The sequence below is a fragment of the Phyllostomus discolor genome, chromosome 5 (genome assembly GCF_004126475.2).
Source record: "Phyllostomus discolor isolate MPI-MPIP mPhyDis1 chromosome 5, mPhyDis1.pri.v3, whole genome shotgun sequence".
NCBI lineage: Eukaryota > Metazoa > Chordata > Mammalia > Chiroptera > Phyllostomidae > Phyllostomus > Phyllostomus discolor.
In genome coordinates, this window is record NC_040907.2 from 64,720,552 (window position 1) to 64,745,386 (window position 24,835).

Sequence of the window (24,835 nt, forward strand, 5' to 3'; positions counted from 1 at the left end):
CACTTTATTTAAGTGAACAGAGTACTACCTGAATTCCTACTATGGGGAAGTCTCTAAGATAGCACTGCAGGAAATATTATAAAAAGATGAAGATACCTAAGGCAGTCACTGTCTTCAAAAGGAAGTGTATCATCATATAGAACAGATTTTATTTGGATAAAATATAAGATTGTAGTACAAAACATTTTTTGATGCTGGAAGGATAAAAAATTACACCCAGCGGGAGAAAAGGGAAGGCTCCACTACAGACATGGACCAACAACAGACTGCTCAGAAGAATGAAGAGGAAAGGACATACAGAAAGCTAATTGCTGGAGGGCGGGGTGGGGGGGGGGTAGGGGGTAGAGTGGGGGCGGCATGGAACCATGAAGACAAGGTAAGTGAAAAGTGAATGATGACTGTAAAGTCATCTTTCACTTACTAGAAGAATGATGGTGCCAATGACAAGGAATGAGAATCAACATTTGCTGACTGTTTACTAGATGCCAGGAACACAACCAGCCCATTTAATCTTCACTTAAAAGGAAACAAAACACACACACACACACATGCAGAAATGAATGTGGTATGATGAGATTTAGACATATGGAGCTTAAGGTTTAATGAGATATGCACATGAAGATAGCTGCAAATCAGGATTTGGGGCTTGGGAGAAAGGTTGAAAATATGTATATCGAGATTTAGCAAGTCATTTGTACAGAAATGACAGTTGACAATATCATTAAAAAATAAGCTCCTGAAACTTCATATTTTTCTAATATCCTATTTATGTCAAAATAAATGTAAAACTAACATGATTGGGTACCTGTTCCCTTGTGGTTAGTGGTGAGTGGTCTGTTTGAAGTACTGTGTAGCAAATATTGAACTTGAGTATGTCCCAAAAATGTAAGAAATTACTTGGCTGAAAGAAGTTATTTTTTAAAAAAATACATAAAATAGTCAACTGCCAGCCATAGGGAACTTTTTGTTTTAAACATTTCCTCCTTTTACTTAGGAAGTAATCTCTAAGATTAAAATAACAATAAAAACTCTTATATTCAGAGTCAATTCACCAAGATGTTGACTTGAATGTTGCACTTCATAACACACAAGTAATACTATGTACTGAGAGTGATTTGTTACGTGCCAAGTACTGTGCTAAGTAGCTGACGGGCATTATCTCAAAGTTATCTTCACAACAATGAGACAGCATTTCTCTCTTGATCCCCACTGTCAGATGGGAAAAGAGAGGCTTAGTAACTTTCCAAGGTCTGTATTAAATTTAGAGAATCATCTATACTTTACAGAGAATCTACTTTAATGTAGGTTTTTGAATAAAAGCAAGAAAGTTATTTTGAACATTGCATAATTTGAGTTAGAGAAGCAGTGATTTATTAAATTTAGTGCTTGTCATGGTGAAACTTTTGGGGTCTACCAAGTCTATTCTGGAATTTTAAAAAATAAGACCCACTTCTCCATAGATTATATATTCTGAAAAAATTATACTACTATTTCTTACTGGAATGATATCATTTCACTCTGAGGAAATCCTAATAATAAAGTATTAGTATGAAAAGACCATTTTTTGGGAAAATGTTTCTGAAAATGATGCCACTTCTCCTTGAAACTTAACATGCCCTAAACCTGTCCAGAAAACAGGTCCATCTGTCAGAAAGCAGGTCCATGCCAGAAACTTCAGTCACCTTGGCTTCATGTCTGTTTTTCCTGCAGCAGAACTGTAGCCTATTCATTCTTGTATAAACTCCAATTTTTATTTATATACATGGAAAATTAAATGTGCTTAATTAATGGTTTCTGAGTTAAATTCGCAAAAAAAAAAATCATCCCACAAAAGTTTAAACCACATCCTTATCAAAACCAGGGTTTTATATAAATATCAAAGCAGGAAAGTAAACAAAGAGTAGGAAATGTATCTGAACTTCTTTATGGAAATAAACGATTCCATTAATAAGTCAAAATATAACCGAGACCTAAATTTTAATAGATTTGATAAATTGCAATTGCACGGACAGTAGCAAACCTGGGAGTATTCTGAACACATGGGTCAGTAATAACTTAGTGAACAGCAGTGCAGGCCTGGCATTACCAATACAAACTTTTCTGATTCAAAACCATTCATTTACACTCTGACAAGAGGTTCCTCATTTAACAGAAAACAAGAGGGCAAGTGTGGCCTGGCTAACACAAGCAAGCACCTTATATGAATTCTCCTCCACTGGGAATTAAGTGCCACAGAAGCAAGAATGGTTTTCCTTACTGACTGATACTACCCTAATGTTCTAATGTTTAGAACAATACCTGCATCACAGTGGATACTCACTAAGTGTTTGCTGAATGAATACATTTTACTTAAGAAGCCATATTAGCTTTTATGAGAAGATGCAAATTCAAACCTTGTGTATTCTGGAAAGAAAACTTCCAAATAGATCAACAGCAAATTTCTTAGGGTTAGACATGTGTTCATGATCGCCTAAATCTACCAATAAAAGTTGTGCATGGAAAAGTTAAATCTTGGGAAACATTTAAGATTGCTCTAGCTGATCAGGTATATCATGAGCAATTGTTATAAACCCTCAAAAAATGGAAAAAACAACCAGTGAAATTGGAAACATCAAGTATTTGGTAAAAAGATTCACTTTGAAATTACTAGAACACTCTAAATTGTTCGTTTAAAATCAAACAACCACAAGGAAACTACTTGTTTTTGCCTTCCAAGCACTTTTCAGGAAATAATAAAATCTTCCTGTTTACATGCTTATCTTAAGTTAGAAACCTCATATTTTATAACCTATAATAGTCTTACTTAGATGTTCTTTGAATGTACTTTCCTTTATGTATAACTGTAATTAAGAACACAATCAAATATAAATGCTCATCCTAGCCTACCTATGAATGTATTATTTGGAGAACATTATGGTTTTAAAATATTTACTTAAAATATAAAATAAAAATCTATTTCTAAATGTATCTTTATAACATCTACTTTTATTATTCATGATTAGAAAATATAATACAGGGAAGTTTTGTAAAAATTAAGATAACTGTATCTTGAGGCTGATTCATCCAGAAATGTAAGGATCTAACTTGCCCCAGCACAGGTCTACCTCAGGATAAAAGCTACCGCAATAAGAGTTTCTGACACTATTGTTGCCTTAAAGTGATGCCATCACTACTCAAAATTAAATAACGTGGTAATTTTTATGTCAAAAATTCCTGGACCTAGGTTGTAACCATTTGCTTCCTCTTCTTTGGTAGTATTTGCATATGTTATATTGAGTTCATGTAAACATCTCAAATAGGGAAATCTGAAGGAAAGGTTTCTACACAGATAAGGTAAAGTCAAAGTACTTCTCATGCTCTTCAGTCTGGTTCAGGTTTACTATCAACACAGACTACTGTAGGTATTCCTTAAAGTTAACACATTCATCTTTTACTTTATTAACCCATCATTTCCTCCTCTTTGGAGATAAAGATAAACCCAAGGCCCAACTTTGGTCCTTGCTGGGTTCCTAAAGAAGGAAGGCTGTAAAATAAGAGAAGGTAAAGGACATAAGGAAAATGAAGCCTGAAGTTGAATCATCTGACCTTGCAGTGCATTTCTTTGGCCTTTTTCTTGGTTCAGGTTTACCCTCTTTGACTCTGTTAAAATAAACCATATGATCTATTGGCACCTTCCTGTGTTCTGGCCTCCATGTAGCCTGACTTCTTCTTGTGCAACTACAAGAAATGGTTTTCCCAACCACTATACCTGGGTCATGTCATACATGTCTGCCACACTCCTAGAAAACCCTGGTCTGCTAGGACAAATTGAGATCTCTATCCCTTTTGTCTCTTCATGAATTTATTATATGTATTTCCAGGTTAAAAATGAATGTTATTTCCCTGGATTGTGTAGCTCAGTAGACTGAGTGCTGGCTTGCAAACCCAAAGGTCACAGGTTCGATTCCCAGTCAGGGCATAAGCCTGGGTTGTGGACCAGGCCCAAGTAAGAGGCAACTGATCACTGTAGCTGTTGCACATCAATATTTCTCTCCTCTTTCTCCTTCCTTTTCCCTCTCTCTAAATATAAATAAAATAAATGGATGCTATCTGGGCTCAAGCAGTTTGTCCTATAGTATAAACTTTAAAATACCCAGTATCCTACATTTACCCTTTATCACATACAATTTTGGTTTCCTTGGATTTTGGGAGAAAAGAACATTTTGCCAAAGATTCAAGTTTAACTGGGTTAGTAAGCTGACACATTTCTTCACTGGCCACAGTCCAATTTCCCTTGATTTACTCTGGAAGTATATCAAACCGTCCCTTTCAAGTTAATAAAGGAAATAAAAATAGAAATAAACAAAACTACAGCAAATAAAAACAAACAAAAACCCCAAAAAACCTTTTGTTCTTAGCAATTGTACCAAAATGATATAGGTTACTTTCCTTAACTTTGGTAAAGAAGTTTATAAAAAGAGAACCAACTGTATGGGAAAACATATTTGCCAATGATACCTCAGACAAGGGTTTAATCTCCAAAATATATAAAGAACTTACACGACTCCACTGTAAGAAGACAAGGAATCCAATTAAAAAGTGGGCAAAGGGCTTGAACAGACACTTCTCCAAGGAGGACATACAGAAGATCCAAAGACACATGAAACAATGTTCAATATCGCTAGCTATAAGAGAGATGCAAATCAAAACCACAATCAGATACCACTTCACACCAGTCAGAATGGCCATCAAAAACAAGGCAACAAACAACAAGTGTTGGAGAGGTTGTGGAGAAAAGGGGACCCTAGTGCACTGTTGGTGGGACTGCAGACTGGTACAACCACTATGGAAAGCAGTATGGAACTTCCTCAGAAAACTAAAAATAGATCTGCCTTTTGACCCTGCAATTCCACTGCTGGGATTATATCCTAAGAACATTAAAACACCAATAAAAAAGAACCTTTGCACCCCGATGTTCATAGCAGCACAATTTACAATAGCTAGATGCTGGAAGCAACCTAGATGCCCATCAGTAAATGAATGGATCAAAAAAACTATGGTACATTTACACAATGGAATTCTATGCAGCAGAAAGAAAGAAGGAGCTCCTACCCTTTGCAACAGCATGAATGGAGCTGGAAAGCATTATGCTAAGCAAAACAAGCCAGGCAGTGAAAGACAAATACCATACCACCTTTAACAGGAACCTAAACAACAAAACAAAGAAACAAGCAAAATATAACCAAAGACATAGGGGACAGACTGACAGTGACCAGAGGGGAGAGAAGAGGGAATTTCAGGGGAGAATGGCAAGGGTTTACAGGAACAAATTTAAAGGACACATGGACAAAAGCTAGGGGGAGGGTGGTAATGGGAGGGAAGTGGGGAGGGTTAGGTGGGTGGGCCGGAATGGGAGTAAATGGGAGAAAACTGTACTTGAACAATGATTAAAATAAAATAAAAAAAAGAAGTTTAATTATCAGGCTGATTAGAGGTAAATAAGGTGAATGTGATCAAGTTGATGTCAAAAATAGATATTTGTATTTAATTCTATAAAAGCAATCTGGTGTTTCAAATACATATGAATTAATTAAAAAAAATAAAATAAATAATCCCACTCATAGAGCCATTAAAACAGTAGCCTGTGGGTATTATCTGTAATTCTTCAGGGTCAGACAAGCACACACAAAGGAAACGATGAGGTAATCAGTTTTACTCTCCTACTGCATTTAAGAATAAGAACTTCCTGAACTGAGATGGATAGCACTTATACTGTGTCCTTTCCATTCCTTCTGGAGCCATTTGTATATTGTCCCCATACCAGCAGCCTCTGACAAGGAGCTGGTAAATGCACAGAATGGTGCTGAAGTGCTAGAATGGTTGGAAGTGTTGCCAGGTTGTCAGGAGAAGACTGGGAAAACATGTTAGCTCCGTGGCCCACGGAAGTGGAGATGAGACAACTATCCAAAAGCAATTTCACTTTTCATAAAAACCTTCCAACAATGTTCTTTTAGCAGGCTATGAGACTGAAGCCATAATATACCCATCAATTATGCACCATGGTGTGAAAAATGAGTAATGTTTACATGAACTAACTAGATAAAATATGGTGCAAAGAAAGGAACTAAATCAGGAAGAGGAAACAGATAATAAAAGAAGAAAAACATTAATGATTGGCCAAAGGTAAATTCTAAGGGAGCAATGCAAATTATTTTGTTTAAACATGAGTTATATGGAATTCACTTTAGGATTTTGTTAAACATAAGTGATTACCAATTTCAGAAATAATTGATTTTGGTTAACATGGATGCAACTCTGGATAACTATCTTTACAGAAACCACAGAATTTTCTATTCTTTTATTTGGGATCCACAATCTTTTAGGGGAAGAAGTGAAGATAAGCAATGAACTGCAAGTAAATATATTAAACTAATGAGTCTAAGGAAAGGACTACATGATAGAAAACTTGAATTTTTCATCAATGAACCATGAACAATGATATAAAGCTATGAGTATTTGAGGTATGTTGGTAAGAGAAGTGGTCAAGATTTTATGTTTAGATCCATTCTTAGTTATAAAATCTTACAATCCTATGTGTAGACCTTTTGTAGTAATCTATCTCTAGTAGCAGTAGTTATAAAAGCATGCACTTACTATGTGCAAAATGAGTTAACTTAATCTCTCATGACAATATTATCACCCCCATGTTAGGCATGAGAAAACTAAGGCAAGTGAAGTTATATAATTTACTTAACAACTGGTAGCAGGCAGAGCTGGGGTTCAAATGCAACTCTGCTTTCACACTTTGGACTCTCAAACTTCTAAGCCATCCCAGCAGACTGAATTGTAGGCAAGGCCAACCAGATCTAGTTTGAACTGGATATATTAGTTTCGTTAATTAAACAATAGGAAAGAGAAAAGCATTAGGAGCCTTAAAAGATCAGTATTTTGCAACTCAGTATGCTGGCACATACTGGCACTTCAGCAGACTCTGCAGGGACTCCCAGAGATCGATCATTCAGTGTAGTCTACTTCATACCATATAAGAAGGAACAGAGCCCAGTGATGCTGAGGACTTGATCAAATCCTCCGGTTTGTATGCAGTGTTCTTTCCACTGTAACATATGCAATGATCAGTTGGTCACAAGAATTTTTGTATTTCCAGAAACAGTTTGAACACTGGAACTCTGGAAAAAGTGGAACTCTGTTTCAGAGAGTATTTATTGAAATAAGTTAAAATGCAACTTAGAAATCTTTCAGTTGCACATGATGTTATTTTAAAATATTCCAACCAGGGTGATTTTTCAATTGAATTCATCTTATAATGGTGATTATTTTAAAATTTTAATTTGAAAGTCATTTTTTAAAACCTAGGCTTTATTTATAGCTAGATAATTTGTATAACTAGCTACTTAAGCTAACTGAGTTACTTAATTATATTTCAGAATTATAAAATATTTAAAGAAATAGGGTGGGAGCAATTTTACCTTACTAAATTTTGTTGCATATTTTCGACCTTCATTAAAATTTGGACCCCAGTCTGAGAGTGAATGTAGGCCTTCAACCTGAAATAAAAATGTCACATTGAAAAAGCAAAATTGATTTTTAATATATGTCAAAACAGTGTCCATGGAAGATCATTTATGAGTAAAAGTTTATGAGTAAAAATTTATCTATACAAGCACAGAGTTAGGTTTAAGATATATTCTAACCAAGGATCTGAATTTAAAAAAATTACCTCTCTTCTCTCTGTACAATTAAGTAACTTGAATTAAAAAAATAATTATTTCAGTAAATTAATCTTGCTATTTCATTTATTTTAAAATGTATTCTACTTAGTGGCAGGTATTTTGTTTTATTGCCAAATATATGACCAATGGTAAAACAGGATTATCAGTAATCGGAATGAAACTCAATTATTATATCCATCCCGAGACACTGTTTGATCTATGACATGGATCTCATTCAGTCTGGACACTACCTTTTACCAAAAGTAGATGATAAGACTTAACTTAAACTAAATCAGACATTTTAGAACCCACACAGTATAAATTTTAAACAACAGGTTACTCTGGAACCAAACCAAGCATTCATATCCTGAGCAGGTACCGTGTGGTAAGAAGAAAAGTCAACTGGGTTCCTGCCCAGGAACACTAATGATTTATATTCTAATAACAGTTCCTTTTTAAAGCACTGCCTACTGTGTGCTAGGCCCTGTACTAGGAACTTTACATATGCTATTTTTTAAGCTTCCTAACAATCATATCTAGTAGATTATTATCTATCTCATTTTACTAATGGAAAAAACTAAGGCCCAGAAGTTAAGTAACTTGCTCCTGATCACATAGCTCTTAAGGAAAAGAGCTAGCTATTCTAACCTAGACATTAGTTACTGACTCTTTCCACTGGGCTATGTTAATTATTTTTGTCCATACTGTGTTTCTGGACAGGAGACAGAGTATATCTTTCTTAATTTTATGAAGACTTGGCTGAAACAGGATTTCCTGTCTGTAACAGTTACTTGGAAACTCCTAATTTTCAGTTTTTGGTTCGACTTGAAAGGCATTTTAGTTTCAGGGTTAAGAGTGTAGACGCTGACTGCAGACTGCTGGGGTTTGCTTCCTAGCTTTCCTGCCTATTAGCTACATGAAGTCACTTAACCTCTTTATGGCTCGGTATCCCCTTCTGTGAACTGGGTGTAATACCAGCAATCAACTTGAATGGGCTAATGTGAGGATTAAATGAATTAATACATTTATTATTATCTGCTTCAAAGAGTATCTGGGACACAGTAGACTAAGTACGAACTACTATTAATTACTATCCAAATACATTATCTCTAACTGACAAAGCCTTGAGTAAAAACCAAGGAAATGGGACAGAAAGAAAATGGCATTGACACATCACATTCTAATAGTCATAACTTTCCATAATAAATATGCACATAACAAATACCTCCATATTTTAAATAATTTCAGAAAGTGACAAGATTTTAAAAACATACCTTTGACGAATTACAGGATCAGACTTTTCTGGGTCAATGTATGGTCTTAAAATTTCATTAATAGTTTTATCATCTGGTACTCTTCCCGACAAAGAAAAAAACAAAAACAAAATTCATTATAATTTTCTACTGAAGGTATTAACTTAGAATCACTAAATCTTGTGGTTTTTTGTTTAAGTGACTGAACACAGACCTTTTATTTTAATCTTGGCAAAATATAATGGCTTGTTAAGCAAAAATTACTTAGAAAAATAGCTCAAAAAGACTCTTGGACCCACTTAACAAAGTCTTAAAAAATATTATTTTGAGACTCCCTATAAATTAATTATGAAAATATGAAGCCTCTTTTAACACACACCTGTGCTCAAAGATGAAAAGAAAGAAGCCAGGATGAAATACATTTGAAAGAAACAAAAATAAAAAATCTGAAAAAAGGTTTTAGATGATACTGATTTCAGTGCATGTGCAAGTTTATTCATTCTAAATTTTAAGGCCAGGTTAAAAACTTGATACTGCTTTCCCTGGAAACAAAGTATTTTAGGTTTCCCAACTTTCCTATATGTGTGCACATTGCTTTAAACTATAAAGCTGTAGAAATACTATTAAGACACTGTTTTGAATCAGTAACTTTCCCCAAATGTTTATGCATTTTCATATGTACTAATGTGCTATAGAGCCCTATCTGTAAAATTTAAGTCCTTTCCCCATCCCTAGTCTGGTGTGCACCTTTAAATAAGAAAGTATTCCACTCAAATCTATGTGACAATGATAAAGAGAGGATTTATGCGTCATGTGGATGGATATATGTTAAGTATATTACTTAAAAAGTATTTTCAAAATTTTTATAATCCAATGAATCAAATAGTATACAACCATTAAAACTTTTAAATGATACCTGGAAATATTCATAATAATGGAAAAAGCATAAAAAACTTGATACAAATTAATTCCAATTATGAGTACACATATGTACATATGCAAAATAATGTATTTTCTGTGGAACACACATTACTAATAGTAGTAACCTCTTTGCATAGTAGCATTGCGGGTCATTTTCCACTTCCTATATACACACTCAGCTTAAGAAAGACAGTTTTCAGCTTTCTTCATTCTCCCTGCATCTCTCTCCTTACTGTGTGCTCCCTGTGCCGAAGTAAACATCATTTGCCCTAAAGTTCTACCACCTCTCTGGGTATTCCCTAAAGCCACATTTGTTTTTCTTATTACAGAGAGCTATACTATATGCATTCTTCTTTAACATGCTCTTCTCCCTCGACATTATTTCTAAGCTTCATCCATATTGATATGGTAGTTGTATGTTATTCATTTTCAGTGGTGCTTAGCATTTCACTGTATCACTACAACACAACTCAGTTATCCCTTCTACTTCCAATATATAGTTATTGACATCACATTTAAGTTAGTGACTTATTTTAAATACAGAGACATAATAAAAACAAGTTCTTAACAGACAGTGGCAATACTATACCTTTTTTCTATGTATACCGCTTTACTCTGAGGAAACTGAAGCTTCACATGCCAGCAAAACTGCTGCTTTCTAAGAGAGAAAATAATCATGAGGAAATAAAGTCTGAACACAACCTAAATTTTTGTTTTCATATACAAATTCTAAAAGAATTCTTAGATTTTAATGTGTATTATCTACTTGGAGCTATAATCTCCTTTCTAGGATTTCAGAGGCCATGTTTTTCAAACAATGTACTTGCATGAATTTTTAAAGAGAAAAAAAAATTAATGAAGCAGTTCTGAATTCCAAGGACTTGACATTCCTGAATTAGAAGGCAATTTCTCATAGTTCAGGGGCATTTGAGATCAGTGTGCTACTACTTGAAGTTTACAAATACATTTCCTCATGACTAAAAAAAAAATGAGCTGATGTCTTTGCTTGACTAGTCTGGAAATTAGGTGAATGAAGTATTGTCCGGTTTAGGCCAGCTGGCTGCAGATACACTTATGAGCCATGAGTACGTGCATTCGGTGGCAAAACAGTAGACAACAACTTGGTTGCTAAGCAGAATGCACTCCAAGCTACAGTCCCTTTGCTTTCAAGTCTAAACTTTGATACATACAAGATCCACAGTCGTAATTTACTAAATGTCTAATTTTAGAAAAAGAACCATATGTTCTATTTAACATATCTAAATTTGGTGACACTAGACATCATTGTTTCTTAAAAAATACTTAACGTTCAAACATTTGAGTCCATCACAGAAATTTAAATATCTTCACTACATGATGGGCTTACATATTTTTTCCTTAGAAATTTCTAACAATACACTTGCAAGTTAATGGCTGGTAGCGTGTCCAAGCAATGATCAGCATCTCCTACAAATCTGTGCCTTAGCAACATGAGCCCCAAATCTAATTTTCATTTAATACAATCTGGTAAAGTATCTCCCACCAAACATTTATAAGATTTAGTCAAACTTTTGTTAGAAGACAATGACCATAAAATCAAGTGAAAATCCTTCTATTAGGGTGAGTTATCACAGATCTGCTTATGGAAAGTTTTCTTTAATAATGAGACAGATTTTGGCACTAGTGAGAGAAGAATATGCTCGATTATGCATATGTCAGTAGTGCCACGTGTCATACAAGACACAAGCACATTAAATATTATTTTGACAGGACAAAGTTGTATAGCACCTTTACTAATTTAAAGGTCAGAAGTCTAAAATCTCAGAGGCAAAAACCTTTATACAAAATTCTGAATGCAAAACACAACAGTTACTGGTTTCAAATAAATATTTCTTCCAAAAGAAAATAGCTCATGATGTTATCTGTCAAACTGGCATAGTACAGTATCACCATCAAGAGGCTGAAAGATATCACTTCTCTCTTTGTAAGAAATAAACTGGTTTTTTAATCTTTATGCACAACAATTGCTATCTAAATATATTTGCCTTTCTTTGTTAAGTTACAGGGAGAAAATTACTAACTTGTCATCTTATAGAATTGTATGTCATACTCAGTCACCCCAATCATTGCCTGAGTCATTTTAAGAACCATTCACCTTTCTTAACATTCAGTAGACCCTAAATACCTTCAGAAAGTACTTGACATTCCAAAAACAAGAGAGAAAAGCCCTTGGAAGTCATTTTATTTGCTGTAGTTAACTACTTGTGGTTATAAGGAAGTCATTTGTTACTATTTTATTATACATACACAGCTAAATTACGACTATTATAAAAATCTTTCTCTATTTGGCCTTAGTTCAAACATGAACAAATTTGAAAAGTACATTTACTTTTAAAACATATAATTTTGTAATATTTCAAACACAAAGAAAAAAGGGATAATATAAAAAATATTCAATGTATTCATAGTCAAATTGAACCAATTTGCATACTGCCATATTTGTTTGAGATTTTTTTTTCCTAAGAAATAAAAGGCTATTTATTGACAGGTTAATGATCCTTTGTATTGTTCTTTGATCCAATTCCCTTCCCATCATCAGAGGCAACTACTATCTTGAGGTTGGGTGTGTATTCTTGCTATACCCCCATGGTTACATATTATGTATATATCTGTATCTATCTATAAACAGTATAGTATTATGTATGATACTAACATTTATTTCAATGTTTTACTCTAAATATTCTATGCCTTGTTTTCATTTACATTATGCTCTGTTTACTGTTGTACAAGTATTCCATTACATGAAGAATGTCAAATCTCTAGACATTATGAATGCTTCCAATTTTTTACCATTTGTTCTTACATATTAAATCATAGTTAAGAAAAAAATAAAAGCACATCCCCAAGTGATGGGGCTATCATTTACCTCTACTGGTACACAGAACTAGAAGTCGACTTCATGGAAAAACTGCCTGTATTTTTTTAGTCTATAGTAGCATAAGAGGCATTTAAGAATAGTAATTCAGAACCCAGTGGGGGGTGGGGCAGTATTCAGAGTAAAAGATTTAAGTAAAGAGGTAGTTAAAGAGCGCTGGTTGTATAAAATATTCCTAAAATGAATGAGTTAATTATCTCTAACCTAGTTTCCTTTTTTTTTTTCGGGTGTTTCTGAAACTGATGCAGTCCTGAGAAGACCAATCAAATCTCTTACTAAGTCTAAAAGAATTAAGTTTATTTCCCACATTTCATAACTACATACTATATGTGATACATGTCCCACTTAAAAAATACATACCAAAATCCCCAAAACATTACTTGTGAAGGGATCTGTAATTATATATTTTGCTTATTTTTATGTCTTTTAAAAGAACTTTGTAAAAGAAAAAACAAATTGAAGTTAATGCTTTAATGCATACCTTTATGCATATGTAAAATTGCCTCTGTATTTTGGGTTGTTTTCTAAAGGTAGATTCCACAAGGTAGAATCATTGGGTTAGAGCAGGGTTTGACAACCTCACAGTGCTGACATTTTGGACCAGACAATTCTTTATATAGAGGTGGGCAGGGCACACTGTCCTGTGCATTGCAAGATGTTTAGCAGCACCCCAGGCCTCTCTATGCGTGAGATGCCACTGTCAATATCCACACCCCCAGTTGTGACAAATAAAAATGCTCCCATGCAAGTGTCCTCTGGGAGGCAATATCATCACTGTTTGAGAACCACCGAGACAGAAGTTTAAACATTTACTATTACTCCTAATGCGTTAGGATCATTCTTTCCTAAATTCAGCAAAATGTCTACCACTAAGAAAGTGTCATTGGGTCCTTGCTATATTTATCAACATTCTCAAGAATAAAATATTGTATCCAGAATATTCTAGGTAACTTAGGCACCCACCCCAAGGCTCTATATTTAGAGTTTGATAACAGACTAGTGAAGTAAGGTGACAATTATTGAAGGTAATGTTCCCTTCTGGGCAATCTGACAAAAGAAACGCAAACACTGACCTCTTCCCTGACTCCCAAGAAACTGAACGAACTAGTCATGCATAACAAAGCTTTCCTCCTCCTCCTCCAATATCAACACCCCCCCCAATGCATTCTCAATGGGGGTAGCATCACCCCAAAGGGGGTGAAAACTGGTTCTTGGGAGGGTAAAAATAATCTCGGATATTATGGTTTGTGATTCTCCAAAAGGCCACTGTACACAAACAGATATACACAGTATATCTGTGGTAACAAAATATCATGAAGGTCAAATAGAGGGTAAATGTCTAAAAAGACCCTTTGGGAGGCAATAATGAAAAAAGGTTGGGAAATACTAAGATGATACATGTATTAAATAAGGAAAATAGATATTATTTTATGTATTTGGTTTTAGTGAGTTAATACAGGACACTCATTTAACAACTAACTCCTGCTTACTAGAAACTGCTAAGGATCATTCTATGCCATAGTTTCAAGACAGTGATACGTGGATGAAGACACAAGTTTGGGGGAAAGTTCTATATCCATATACTCCATTTTTCTTCTGACTTAAAATTACTAATTTTCCTCTGGAGTGCTGCCATCATTCCAAGGAAGAAGATGCAAATTAAAAGTCATCATATTCTTTTAAATGGCACTTGATACAATAAGATGTTCAAGCTCACTAATAACCAAAGTAATGCAAATAGAAATGAAACAGTTTCAGCTACCAGATTTACAAAGATGTTAAAATTAGAACAGTTAGGGAAGTGCAATAAAATGGATACCCTTCATTATTGACAGGAGTATAAACTAGTGCAAGTTTCTGGTGGTTCAATGTTATAAAAACTATAAACACACACATAATGAAAAAAATTTTTTTGCCTTAACAATTTTATTCCCAGGAATTTATTCCCCCAAATAATTGGAGAAATAATGACGTACATACATACATGTCCACTGTACTACTTCTTATAACAGAAAAAAATTAGAAATATTCTAAATGTATATCATCATAAAACTGATTTAATAAATCATGGTAGATTTACATAATGATGAGGTAAAACTATATGCACTCAGAAAAAAATGCATTTTCAATGATGGTATTTATATTAAAAATATATACTCATATGTGTATTTACAAGTATAAAGGTATGCCCCAAACTTTTAACTATGGGACTTAATAAAGGGAGTTAATTCTTACTTTTTATGTCTATGTTAAGTAAATCTTTGACATAATGATTTGCTAATTTTTAATAATCATCAAAGTCAAAGATGTTTTCATGTGGAAGTACAGAATATAGTCACGGAAAGGACCAGAATAATTTTAACAGTCTTTTTAAACTTAAAAATATTTCATTATTTAAAGTTTTACGATGTTTCTTTTTTCACCTGAGACCCACAGAACTGTGTTACTTACTTATCTAGTCATTCTAACAGCTCAAAAAAGCTACAACTAAGAATAACATATTGAGGCCAAATTCTAAGTAATATTTCTAATACAAAGTTTAAATGAGTTTAAACATTTTCATTCTTAAAAAAAAACAACAACAAGCAATTCTCATTATGTTCCTCCACTGACTAAGCAACATTTACTCAAAACTTGTGGGCGCTCACTAGGCATGGGAGACTGAGGGGATGAGCCCACACAGATTTCTGCTTAGGGTAGTGAGTGAACCACCAGCCCTGAGCGCTGCATTTCTCCTTCCTTATCACTGTGAGAGGGGCACACAGCTGTCACATGAACATGCCCTGTTCCTTATTGATACTGTACACAGGACAAACACTCAATATACTCGAATGCCCAGAGAGAAAGGACAGGGCAGAGTTAAGTGGACTCTTTGTTTGAGTCCTATTCTTCATAACAATTTATTATCTGATATGATCTTGAGCAAGAGACACACTTCCTCTGTGTCTCAGGTTTCTCACAGTAAAATGGGGATAACAACAGTATTTATATTATAAAATTAAATGTGTAAATATCTGTCAGGAGCTCAGAAAGAGCAATCAAAAATGTTACTGATATTATTAGCATTATTAAAATTTGACATTAACTTCACTGTCTTGAATTAATGAAGCTTAGAAGAGGAATACCATAGCACCTTTAACTGAGAATATTCCATCATGAGTTTATAACCAAACTCTACTTACACTGAAGTTAGTGTTTAGAGGCTGAAGATGAAACTGGGTATGTGGATTAATACCAGAATGTAAAGGGTCCTGAATGTTCTGCTAAACAGTATGGATTTTATTCTGTGGTCAATACACCAACAACAAAGTTTTTAAAGAAGAATGAAATAAGGGCTTAAAGGGAGACCCATTGTCTTGCTACTTAACTCTCCTAATAAGTGTTTCCATAGTATATTCAGGACCTTAACTTTTCAGCCATTGCTTGTAGTTATTAAGGGAAGTATTTTTCACCAACTTTTGAGAAAGCACATTGACATAATATATCAGTTCAGTTCAAACATACCTGAAATTTCTACTTCTGATTTTTTTTTAAGATTTTATTTATTTGTTTTTAGAGAGGGAAGGGAAAGAGAGAGAGAGAGAGAGAGAAACATCAATGTGCGGTTGCTGGGGGCCATAGCCTGCAACCCAGGCATGTGCCCTGACTGGGAATTGAACCTGCAACACTTTGGTTCACAGCCCGCGCTCAATCCACTGAGCTATGCCAGCCAGGGCATTACTTTTGATTTTTAAATACTGGAGACTCCATGAGGTAAACAAGCTGAAGCTACTAGACATTCCAAATGTGTGATCTCCAGAATACTATGCCATAATTGAATTTTAAAAGTTACTGTAGTTAAAAAAACAACAGATCTTTTTACTAAAAAACACTGGCAAGCAGCAACAGTAATAATAGTTTATTAAGTGCTTTTTATATGTCAGACATTATTCTAAATATATTTATGAATTCATTTAATCCTTGTAACTCTAAGGGACAAATGCCATCTTCTCATTTTACAGATGAGAACACTAAGGTGAAACAATAAGGGAACACTAAGAAGAAATTCACTCCTCCAAGACCATTATTCAGCTGAAAGGTGGCAGTATAATCTAGTATATACTATTACCAACTTTCCAGAACTGAAAATTCAGTAACAAACCATGTCTATTTCTGTACTGCTAATTCAAAATCATCTCATTCATATTTTATTAGATATTTGCTCCATTTTTTAAAAATCTTTAAAAAAGTTACAGTGGATATTTTGACTGTCTACTTGGCCATCCTGTACCACCATCCTCCTTCCTAATCCATCACCGTATTTCCATGGCTCAGGACTGGGCAGGTGGCTGAGGTGGTCCAATCATAATAAATTTTAGGTTTCTTGTTCAGTAATGCTGGGACAGGCGCTCCTGTATATTTACTGTAACCCAAACTACCACGAGCATCCTATAACCATGAGGATTCAACTAATTCCATAGAGGATACAAAGGGGAATCAGCAATAAACTGTGTTTCCGATGATATATATTAGAGTCATAGTATCTATTAACCTTCAGGTCCATCCTACCTCTGGACATTCAACTCTAAGAGCCAGTAATACACCCTCCTTTTCATAGCTCAAACCAATCTGAATTGGGTATTTTTATTTCATGCAACAGAAAGCATTCTAACTAATACAAGGCATTAAAATATCCTCTTTCTAGATTTCATCTTTCACTTCTAAGCAACAGAAAAGGAAGATAATCTATAAACTGTCAAATGTTGTAAAATTTGGAAGCAGCAAATTATAATGGAACAGATTTCAGGAAAAAAAGTGTTTTGTTCCACTATTGGTTGTACAATCTATTTTAATTTAAAGCAGAAAGAGTACCAAATTTTGAAATCCTTAAAGGAAAAAACAAGTGTACAAACTAATCTGTGTCAGGGGTGTCCAACCTTCCGGCGTGTCGGGGCCACGCTGGGAGGAGAAGAGTGTCCTGGGCAGCACACTAAACACACAAACACTGGCGAGCAAACTGATGAGCCATAAAAGCCCATGCATAATTTTCATGAAGTCTGCCACCACAGATAAGCAAAAAAGTCCTCATATAATAACCATAATTATGCAGCAGCCCTTTGGATAATCTTTTAAGTTTGTGATCATTCATATAGGAAATGCACATATCTATGTAATAAAACTAAGCAATGTTTTAAGTAAATTTACGATTTTACATTGGGCCACATTCATTGCCATCCTGGGTCACAGGTTGGACGCCCCTGAATTATGTAATCCCTAACTCACAGGCATTTTTATCTTTTAAAATGTATTAAAAGATCAAAATTTAATGTTTCAAAAATAAAAGAAACTATGCCTCATAAAAGTAATTCAACTATTTTATTAGGGCTGGTACCATAGTAAGTATTTTTGAAAGAGTGAATACAAAAGGTCTGTGTAGTTACTTATAGCATGGATTAAAATTACTGGAATTGAGGAGAGTGAAAACCAAAATTTTATGTCTCACATCATTATGAAAATACTTTCAAAAGTTCCAGTTATATATTATATTTTGCTTTTTTAAAAATTAGTTTCACCACTATAATAATAATAGGAAACAGGTTAAGTATGTGGTATTGGCTTCAGTAGATAATATATTAAGAAAATGGATGTAGTAGGGGAAGATCAAAATGAAAAAGTACACTTTGCTTCAAATAATTAATGCTTGATAAAGTATTTATCAAAACACTTAAAGCAAAGCAGTTCTTAACTAGAAGTGGTACCAACCTGGGGGCTGGGAACATTTGGAAATGGCTGGGTAGTTCTGATGGTTCCAAGACTGGGGAGGTACTTTCAGGCATTTAGTGGGCAGGAACCAGAAATGCTAACTTTCCTGTAGTGCATGTGAAGTCCCACACAACAGAAAAATTGTCCTGTTGAAAATGCCAATAGAGCCCTTACTAAGAAACACTAGAATGCAGAAAGGAGAGCAGATCTATGCATACCCAAAACTGAGTACCAGCACTAAATGTCAGCATCTGTTTTCTATTAACTGTGGAGAAAATATGTACTATAGGAATTCTGGCAAAGGACAAATAAGGAGAAGACGAGCTACTCTATGCACTTTCACAGATGCCCAGGAAATATGCAAGGGGAAGACATTCTAGGATTAAGAATAGTGATCATCCTGGGCACATTTAGTTAAATACATTAGGAAATCAGGCAGGGACTGAATATGAAGATCCACATTTGGTATGAATCCCTCAGAGGAATAGGAATATTCTCTAAAAATCTGCTTGAATTCTGTCTTCACTGGGAGGTCTTTCCAGTCCCCAGCTCACAGTGAGTAATACTGCTCACCGGCTGGAGCAGTGAGCCCTCCTTCACACTCCCGCAGCACTGGACGCGGTCTCCGTCAGGGCAGTTCTCTGTCAGGGCAGTAACTGCACGACGTGTTTGCTGACTTGACTTGTCTTCCCACTGACTGAACTACTTGAGAAAAAAGACAGTGACTTACTGGCACATAGGTCACTGGTTTTCAGTGCTAGAAGTAAACAGCAAAATAATGTGGTGCTTTTTTTTTTTTAAATTAAAGGCAGTTTCTTAGAGCCCTTTTAGGCTCACAGCAAAATCAAGAGGAGAGTACAGAGACTTCCCATACATCCGTTGCCCCCACATCTGCATATCCTCATCTAGCGCTTTTAAAAACAAGGATGCCTGAGCTCCACCCTAAACCCAGTGAATTAGCAATTCTGTTGGTCAGCCCAAGGATGTACATTTTGAAATCGTCTATTCAATTCTGACAGGCACTCTAGGTTGAAAACCATGTACTACGCACAAAAATAGCACTATTATTGTCCCCATCGTACAAATAAGGAGACAGGTAAAGAGAAGTGAGTAGCTTGCCAAGAAACCCCCCTTGCACATACAGATTAAATTTTGTCATGTTTAGTACAAAATAAACATTCAAGAATTATTAACTATATCATTCCTCTTTCAAAAAGCAAATACACTGAGGATGACAAGTTATTTTGCTTAATGACAAACATTTGAAATATTGTACTTCCAACCTCCTGAAAGGTGGCAATTTCAGATGGGGGTGGGGGATAAGAAAAGGTAGTTAATTTTAGGCTATGGAATGGGGTACAATACCTGAGAGCTTCAGACAGCCCAAGGCCAATGCTATGTGCTAATGACTCCTGTGGGCACAGATGCAATAAAGGATTCTGAGTAGGTGACCATCATCACAAAAACATGTTTTAGAAGGATGTACCTGGTAGCAGTGCATAAGAGTGACTGAGGTGAAGAGACACTGGAGGTAGTGAGCACACTTGGAATTCCCCAGTAGTCCAGGGTGAGGCAAGAGGGGCTTGCCTGGGAGAATATAGCTGATAAATGCTGCAGTGGAGGAAATGAAAGGAAAAGGACACCTTCTAGAGGCACATCATGATGGAGCAGACTTGGCTGGCTAGGGAAGGATTCCATAAGTGAACCAGTTTAGGGACCCCAAGACGATCCAGAGTTTGGTTTTCCATGTCCGTGAATGCTGCCTAACTGCTGCTGTGGGAAGGAACACCCTCTGTGAAACCGCGTCACAGGAGCTTCCTAAGTCTACATGGCCCCAGGAAGGAAATACTTGATTGGGGAAATCATTAGATTTCTACTCTTTCACATTGATTTTCTAAGTCCCCATTGTTGCTTTTATGGCAGAGAAACTAAAGAGCTAAACATTTTCAATCAGTTAACAAGTTTGTTCCAAGTATTTGTTATGTAATCACCCAAAGATCAGTGCAAAATCTACTTGTCCCCCACGCATGACCATAACTGCCAAACCCGTCATTTCATTTTCCCTTGCTCTCTCTTTTCTAGAGTCAGTTTGCAGAAACGTACAAATGTCTGTAACTTACAAAGCATCATGCAAAAAACATAACTTTTGGGAAAAAAGTGCAACTGCCTAATGCAGAGGTGGATGGGTATATCATTGCAATATAACTAGAATGTTGTAATTTTATCAAAAGAACAAAAAGTAATTTTTGAATACGTAATAGGTTATTTCTTTACAAGGGAGACATCTAGTGGCTACCTTCTAAAACAGCCTGTAGTTCAAATATTAATTCACACTTTTGTCTAATAATGGGCATATACCTACTATCTTAATAAGTAAGTCTAAGAGAGACCCATGGAGAGCTAAAGAGCCCTGGGCCAAAAGGAAGTTAGCAATGCAGTTCTAAGCTTACAGCGGTAAAGGAATGCTAACGAGGACTGGTTTGCTTAGAACTGAGGGTTGAGGTCAGGTGGAAACAAAATGTGGAGAGAAGATCAAAAGTTGGGCCCATTTCTGGGAAATGGGTGGTGAGCCCATATGTAAGAGTCCAAGCCTAAAGTTAAGCTAAAGACATTACTGGGAAATGTCTCTGTATAGTTCTTTTTTTTTCCAATTGACAAGTCAAAGTACATTCCCCACCTCACTGCTGAATCCTCAGACCCAAAGAGCCAGAAAATAAAAGGAGGAATTTATGGAACCAAATGAGACATGCTATCCAAGCAGAGCCACACAATCTCCAGGTGTGATATCTACAGCTTCCTGCAGCAAAATACTAAAACACAACTAAAAAAGCCGTTTCATTCTTTTTCCATTGTAAAGGTATACTGTAATTCAGGCAGTCCACTATTAATGAATATTCAAATTCATACTACATTTTGCTATTAAAATAATGTTGTACTATCTTTGTACATATTTCATTTTCCATATATATGGTTATATCTAGCAGAGAAATTCCAAGCATTGTAGGATGAACAGTAATTATCATGCCTTCTGGATCTACCTCTTTCCCACTAATGACCTTACCTTTGTACTGGGGCCAGTGCTTATTTTAAACAATTAAGGCAAAATGGTAAAGATGATCATCTGAAAACCCTCCCAAGAGCATACAGTAAGAAAACCTGGAGAGAAACAGAACAAACATACTGCGCTCATCACAAAGTAGGAAAAATCTTAGGCCAAAAGGAAGCAGGAACTGAAAACCACAGTGGAATGCTGGAGATACACATACTCTGGAGACATCTGCCAATCTTGATAACCAAGAGGCTCATGTTTCAACAGTTACTGGGTGACATGAGGCAAGAACCTGGGCACACCTAAACTGGAGACCTCAAACTGAGATCAATGCATAAAACCAGTGAACGGGTGAATCAGAAAAATGCTGCCCATTCGCAAAAGGAGACAACAAGGAAGCTTATAGACCTCAACTTCGGTTTTTAGGGACAGAATAAGGCAAATGGGATGGGGAAGAAGGTTTCAATTGAGAATGCCTAACTGCAGCTTCCTCCAACACATTTGAAGTTCAGATTATTGCTACTAGTATAGTTAGTCCGAGCAACTTCAGACTAAGAAATTAAAGAGGGTCCTCCTGGATTGGTGCCACAGGATATCTGGCAAATGCAAATGTGTACTACCTCCTTGAATTCACAATTACATTTTAGAAAAAAAAAAAAAAAAACAAGCCACCATAATCAAGAGTCAATAGAAACAGCAAGCAGTAGTAACAGATTTTCAAGCCTTTCATATATTGGAATTACACATATAATAAATATCCTAAATTAGTAAACAAAGGGGAGCTTAAAACATGAAAAAGGAATACAATTCTATCTTAAAGATCAGACAGATTTGGGAAAGAAACAGAACTTCTAAAAATAAAAAACATAACTGAAGCAAACAAAACAAAATGGTCTAAAGACCAGATTAATTAGACACAGCTGAGGAGATACAATGACTTGGGTAATATAGCTGAGCAAATTACCCAGAATGTAGTAAAGACAAAGAAATAAGAAAGATAATTCATTAGAATTTTCCAGAACTGTCATATACAGGAAGACAACAAATCTCGAGGAAGATAAATAAAAAAGAAAACACCCACATAGTGAAACTGCAGAACTCCAAAGATAAACTAAAGATCTTAAAAGCAACAACAACAACAACAACAACAACAGACTATATAAAACAACAGTATTCTCAACAGTGGCAAAAGTAAGAAATGTAATAAATGAAGTACTAAAATAAGTGTCAACTTAAGATAGTTCACATTCAGCTAAACTATCATGCAAAAGTAAGGATAAGCTATAATGATTCCACACATATCAAATTTTAAAACAGGCAACATATTTAGGAAAAAACATTAGAACAGATATTGTCTTTGGGGAGGAGAGGAGCTAATCAGGGAAAACCTTTCTGGGGTGACAGTAACGTTCTATGCACTCATAGGGAGTAGGTTCTATAGGTATATGCATTTGTCAAAAACCCAACAAATGTACACTTACGATTTGTGTATTTCATTGCATGTAAATTTTACGTCAATAGAAAAAGTGAGCTTCCTATCTTTCAGATAATTGTTTAAACTACAGCATATTTTTTGCACTGAATAATCATGGATGCCATTCCGTGACAGTACTCTTACATCCAACTTTTAATTTAATAACTACATAGAATACCACTGCATGAAAGTACCACTATTAACTCAGTCCCATACTGATAAGTTCTTGAGGTTTTTTAGTCTTTACACCATTAAAAACAATGCTGTGACAGATATATGTGTACATATATCTCTGTGAACTACACTAATACAATTGTGGGCTAAATTCCTTGAGTGAGTATAATAACATTTTGAAAAATATTACCAAATTGCCTTCTAAATAACTATTAATTTATTTTCTCAAGAACAGCAGAAGAGGAAAATGGCCTGGCTAACCCATACCTTCTTCTTTTTTGCTTTTCTAAAGATTTTACTTATTTATTTTTTTAGAGAGGGAAGGGACAAAGAGAGGGAGAGAAACGTCAATATGTGGTTGCTCCTGGAGTGCCCCCTACTGGGGACCTGGCCTGCAACCCAGGCATGTGCCCTGACTGGGAATTGAACCAGCGACCCTTTGGTTCACAGGCCAGTGCTCAATTCACTAAGCCACACCAATCAGGGCACCCATACCTTCTTTATATTAGATATTATTAATATATGCTTACAGCCATATACTATGTGTATATATATACAGCTTTCTATGAACATCTATTCTTATCATTTGTCCCTTTTCCTTAAGTTGCTAGTCTTTTTCCTTACTAATGCATAAACATTCATTATCATATATGTTAAAGACTTTTCTTTTGTCCAGTTAGTCTTTAGACTTCATTATGGTCTTTTATAGCCATATAATTTTTTAACATTTTATGTAAATTTAGTTTTGTTTTCCCCTTTATGGCTTTGAATGGGATGTTTCCTTTCTTCAAGATTAGGAAAATATTCTATTATATTTTATTTCATTTTATGTTTGAAAACCCAACAGGAAGTTTTAGTAAAAGATCCAGCTTTTCCCCACCAAGTGGCAAGTTAACCGTATCAACCTCATTTATGGAATAAGTAAATATCTGTATTAATTTAAAATGCTATCTTGATCATGTAACAGAGTACCAAATATCTGGGTTTATTTTCTACAATCTAAGATACCTATAAATTTCTATGTCAACACCATAAAACTTTATTAGAATTTCATAAACTTTGAGTGCAGCCCCATTACTCTTTCTCAGGTTCGTTCTGGTCTTCTCCCCTATTTATTCTTCAAAATGCACTTCAGTCATTTTATCATGAATCCTTTCCTTCTCAAAAACAAACAAACAAACAAACAAAAAACAAAAATGAGAAAAAACCCCACCCAGATTAATAATAACAAAAATCTCATTAGTATTTTGATTAGGAACACATCAGATTTAAAGGTCATTCGTTTAAGAAATAAATGTTATTTCTAAAATATTGAATCTCCCCAAAACAAGGTACTTTTCTCCATTTGTTCAAATCTTTTAGGCCATTTAGTAGACTTTGTTTTCTTTGTATAGATTCTTCATCTTTCTTTCACCAGGTTTTGATTAGCATTGAGTGAAAGTGAACATAAAGCTACATGCCCCACAGACAGATGAGGATAAGAAGATACCTCTGAGTCATTATTTTACAGCAGTTGTTTGGGATCTGCTTCAAAATAAGTAGGGGAGCCTCCTATTGGACATATTTTGTATCAAGCTCCTCTTTTTAATAGAGAATGTC

At 35.1% G+C, this 24,835-nt stretch overlaps 1 protein-coding gene across 1 annotated transcript in view; it reads right to left on the reverse strand.

Annotated features, from left to right (window-relative positions):
• ZNHIT6 (zinc finger HIT-type containing 6) overlaps positions 1-24,835 on the reverse strand; it is a 64,621-nt gene that overhangs the window by 18,981 nt on the left and 20,805 nt on the right. Inside the window, exons 6-8 of the mRNA XM_028514088.2 lie at positions 10,473-10,541; positions 8,984-9,064; positions 7,467-7,544 (exon numbers count right to left, since the gene is read on the reverse strand). Of these exons, the coding sequence (XP_028369889.1) occupies positions 7,467-7,544; positions 8,984-9,064; positions 10,473-10,541 (228 nt within the window). The remainder of the gene's footprint in view (positions 1-7,466; positions 7,545-8,983; positions 9,065-10,472; positions 10,542-24,835) is intronic.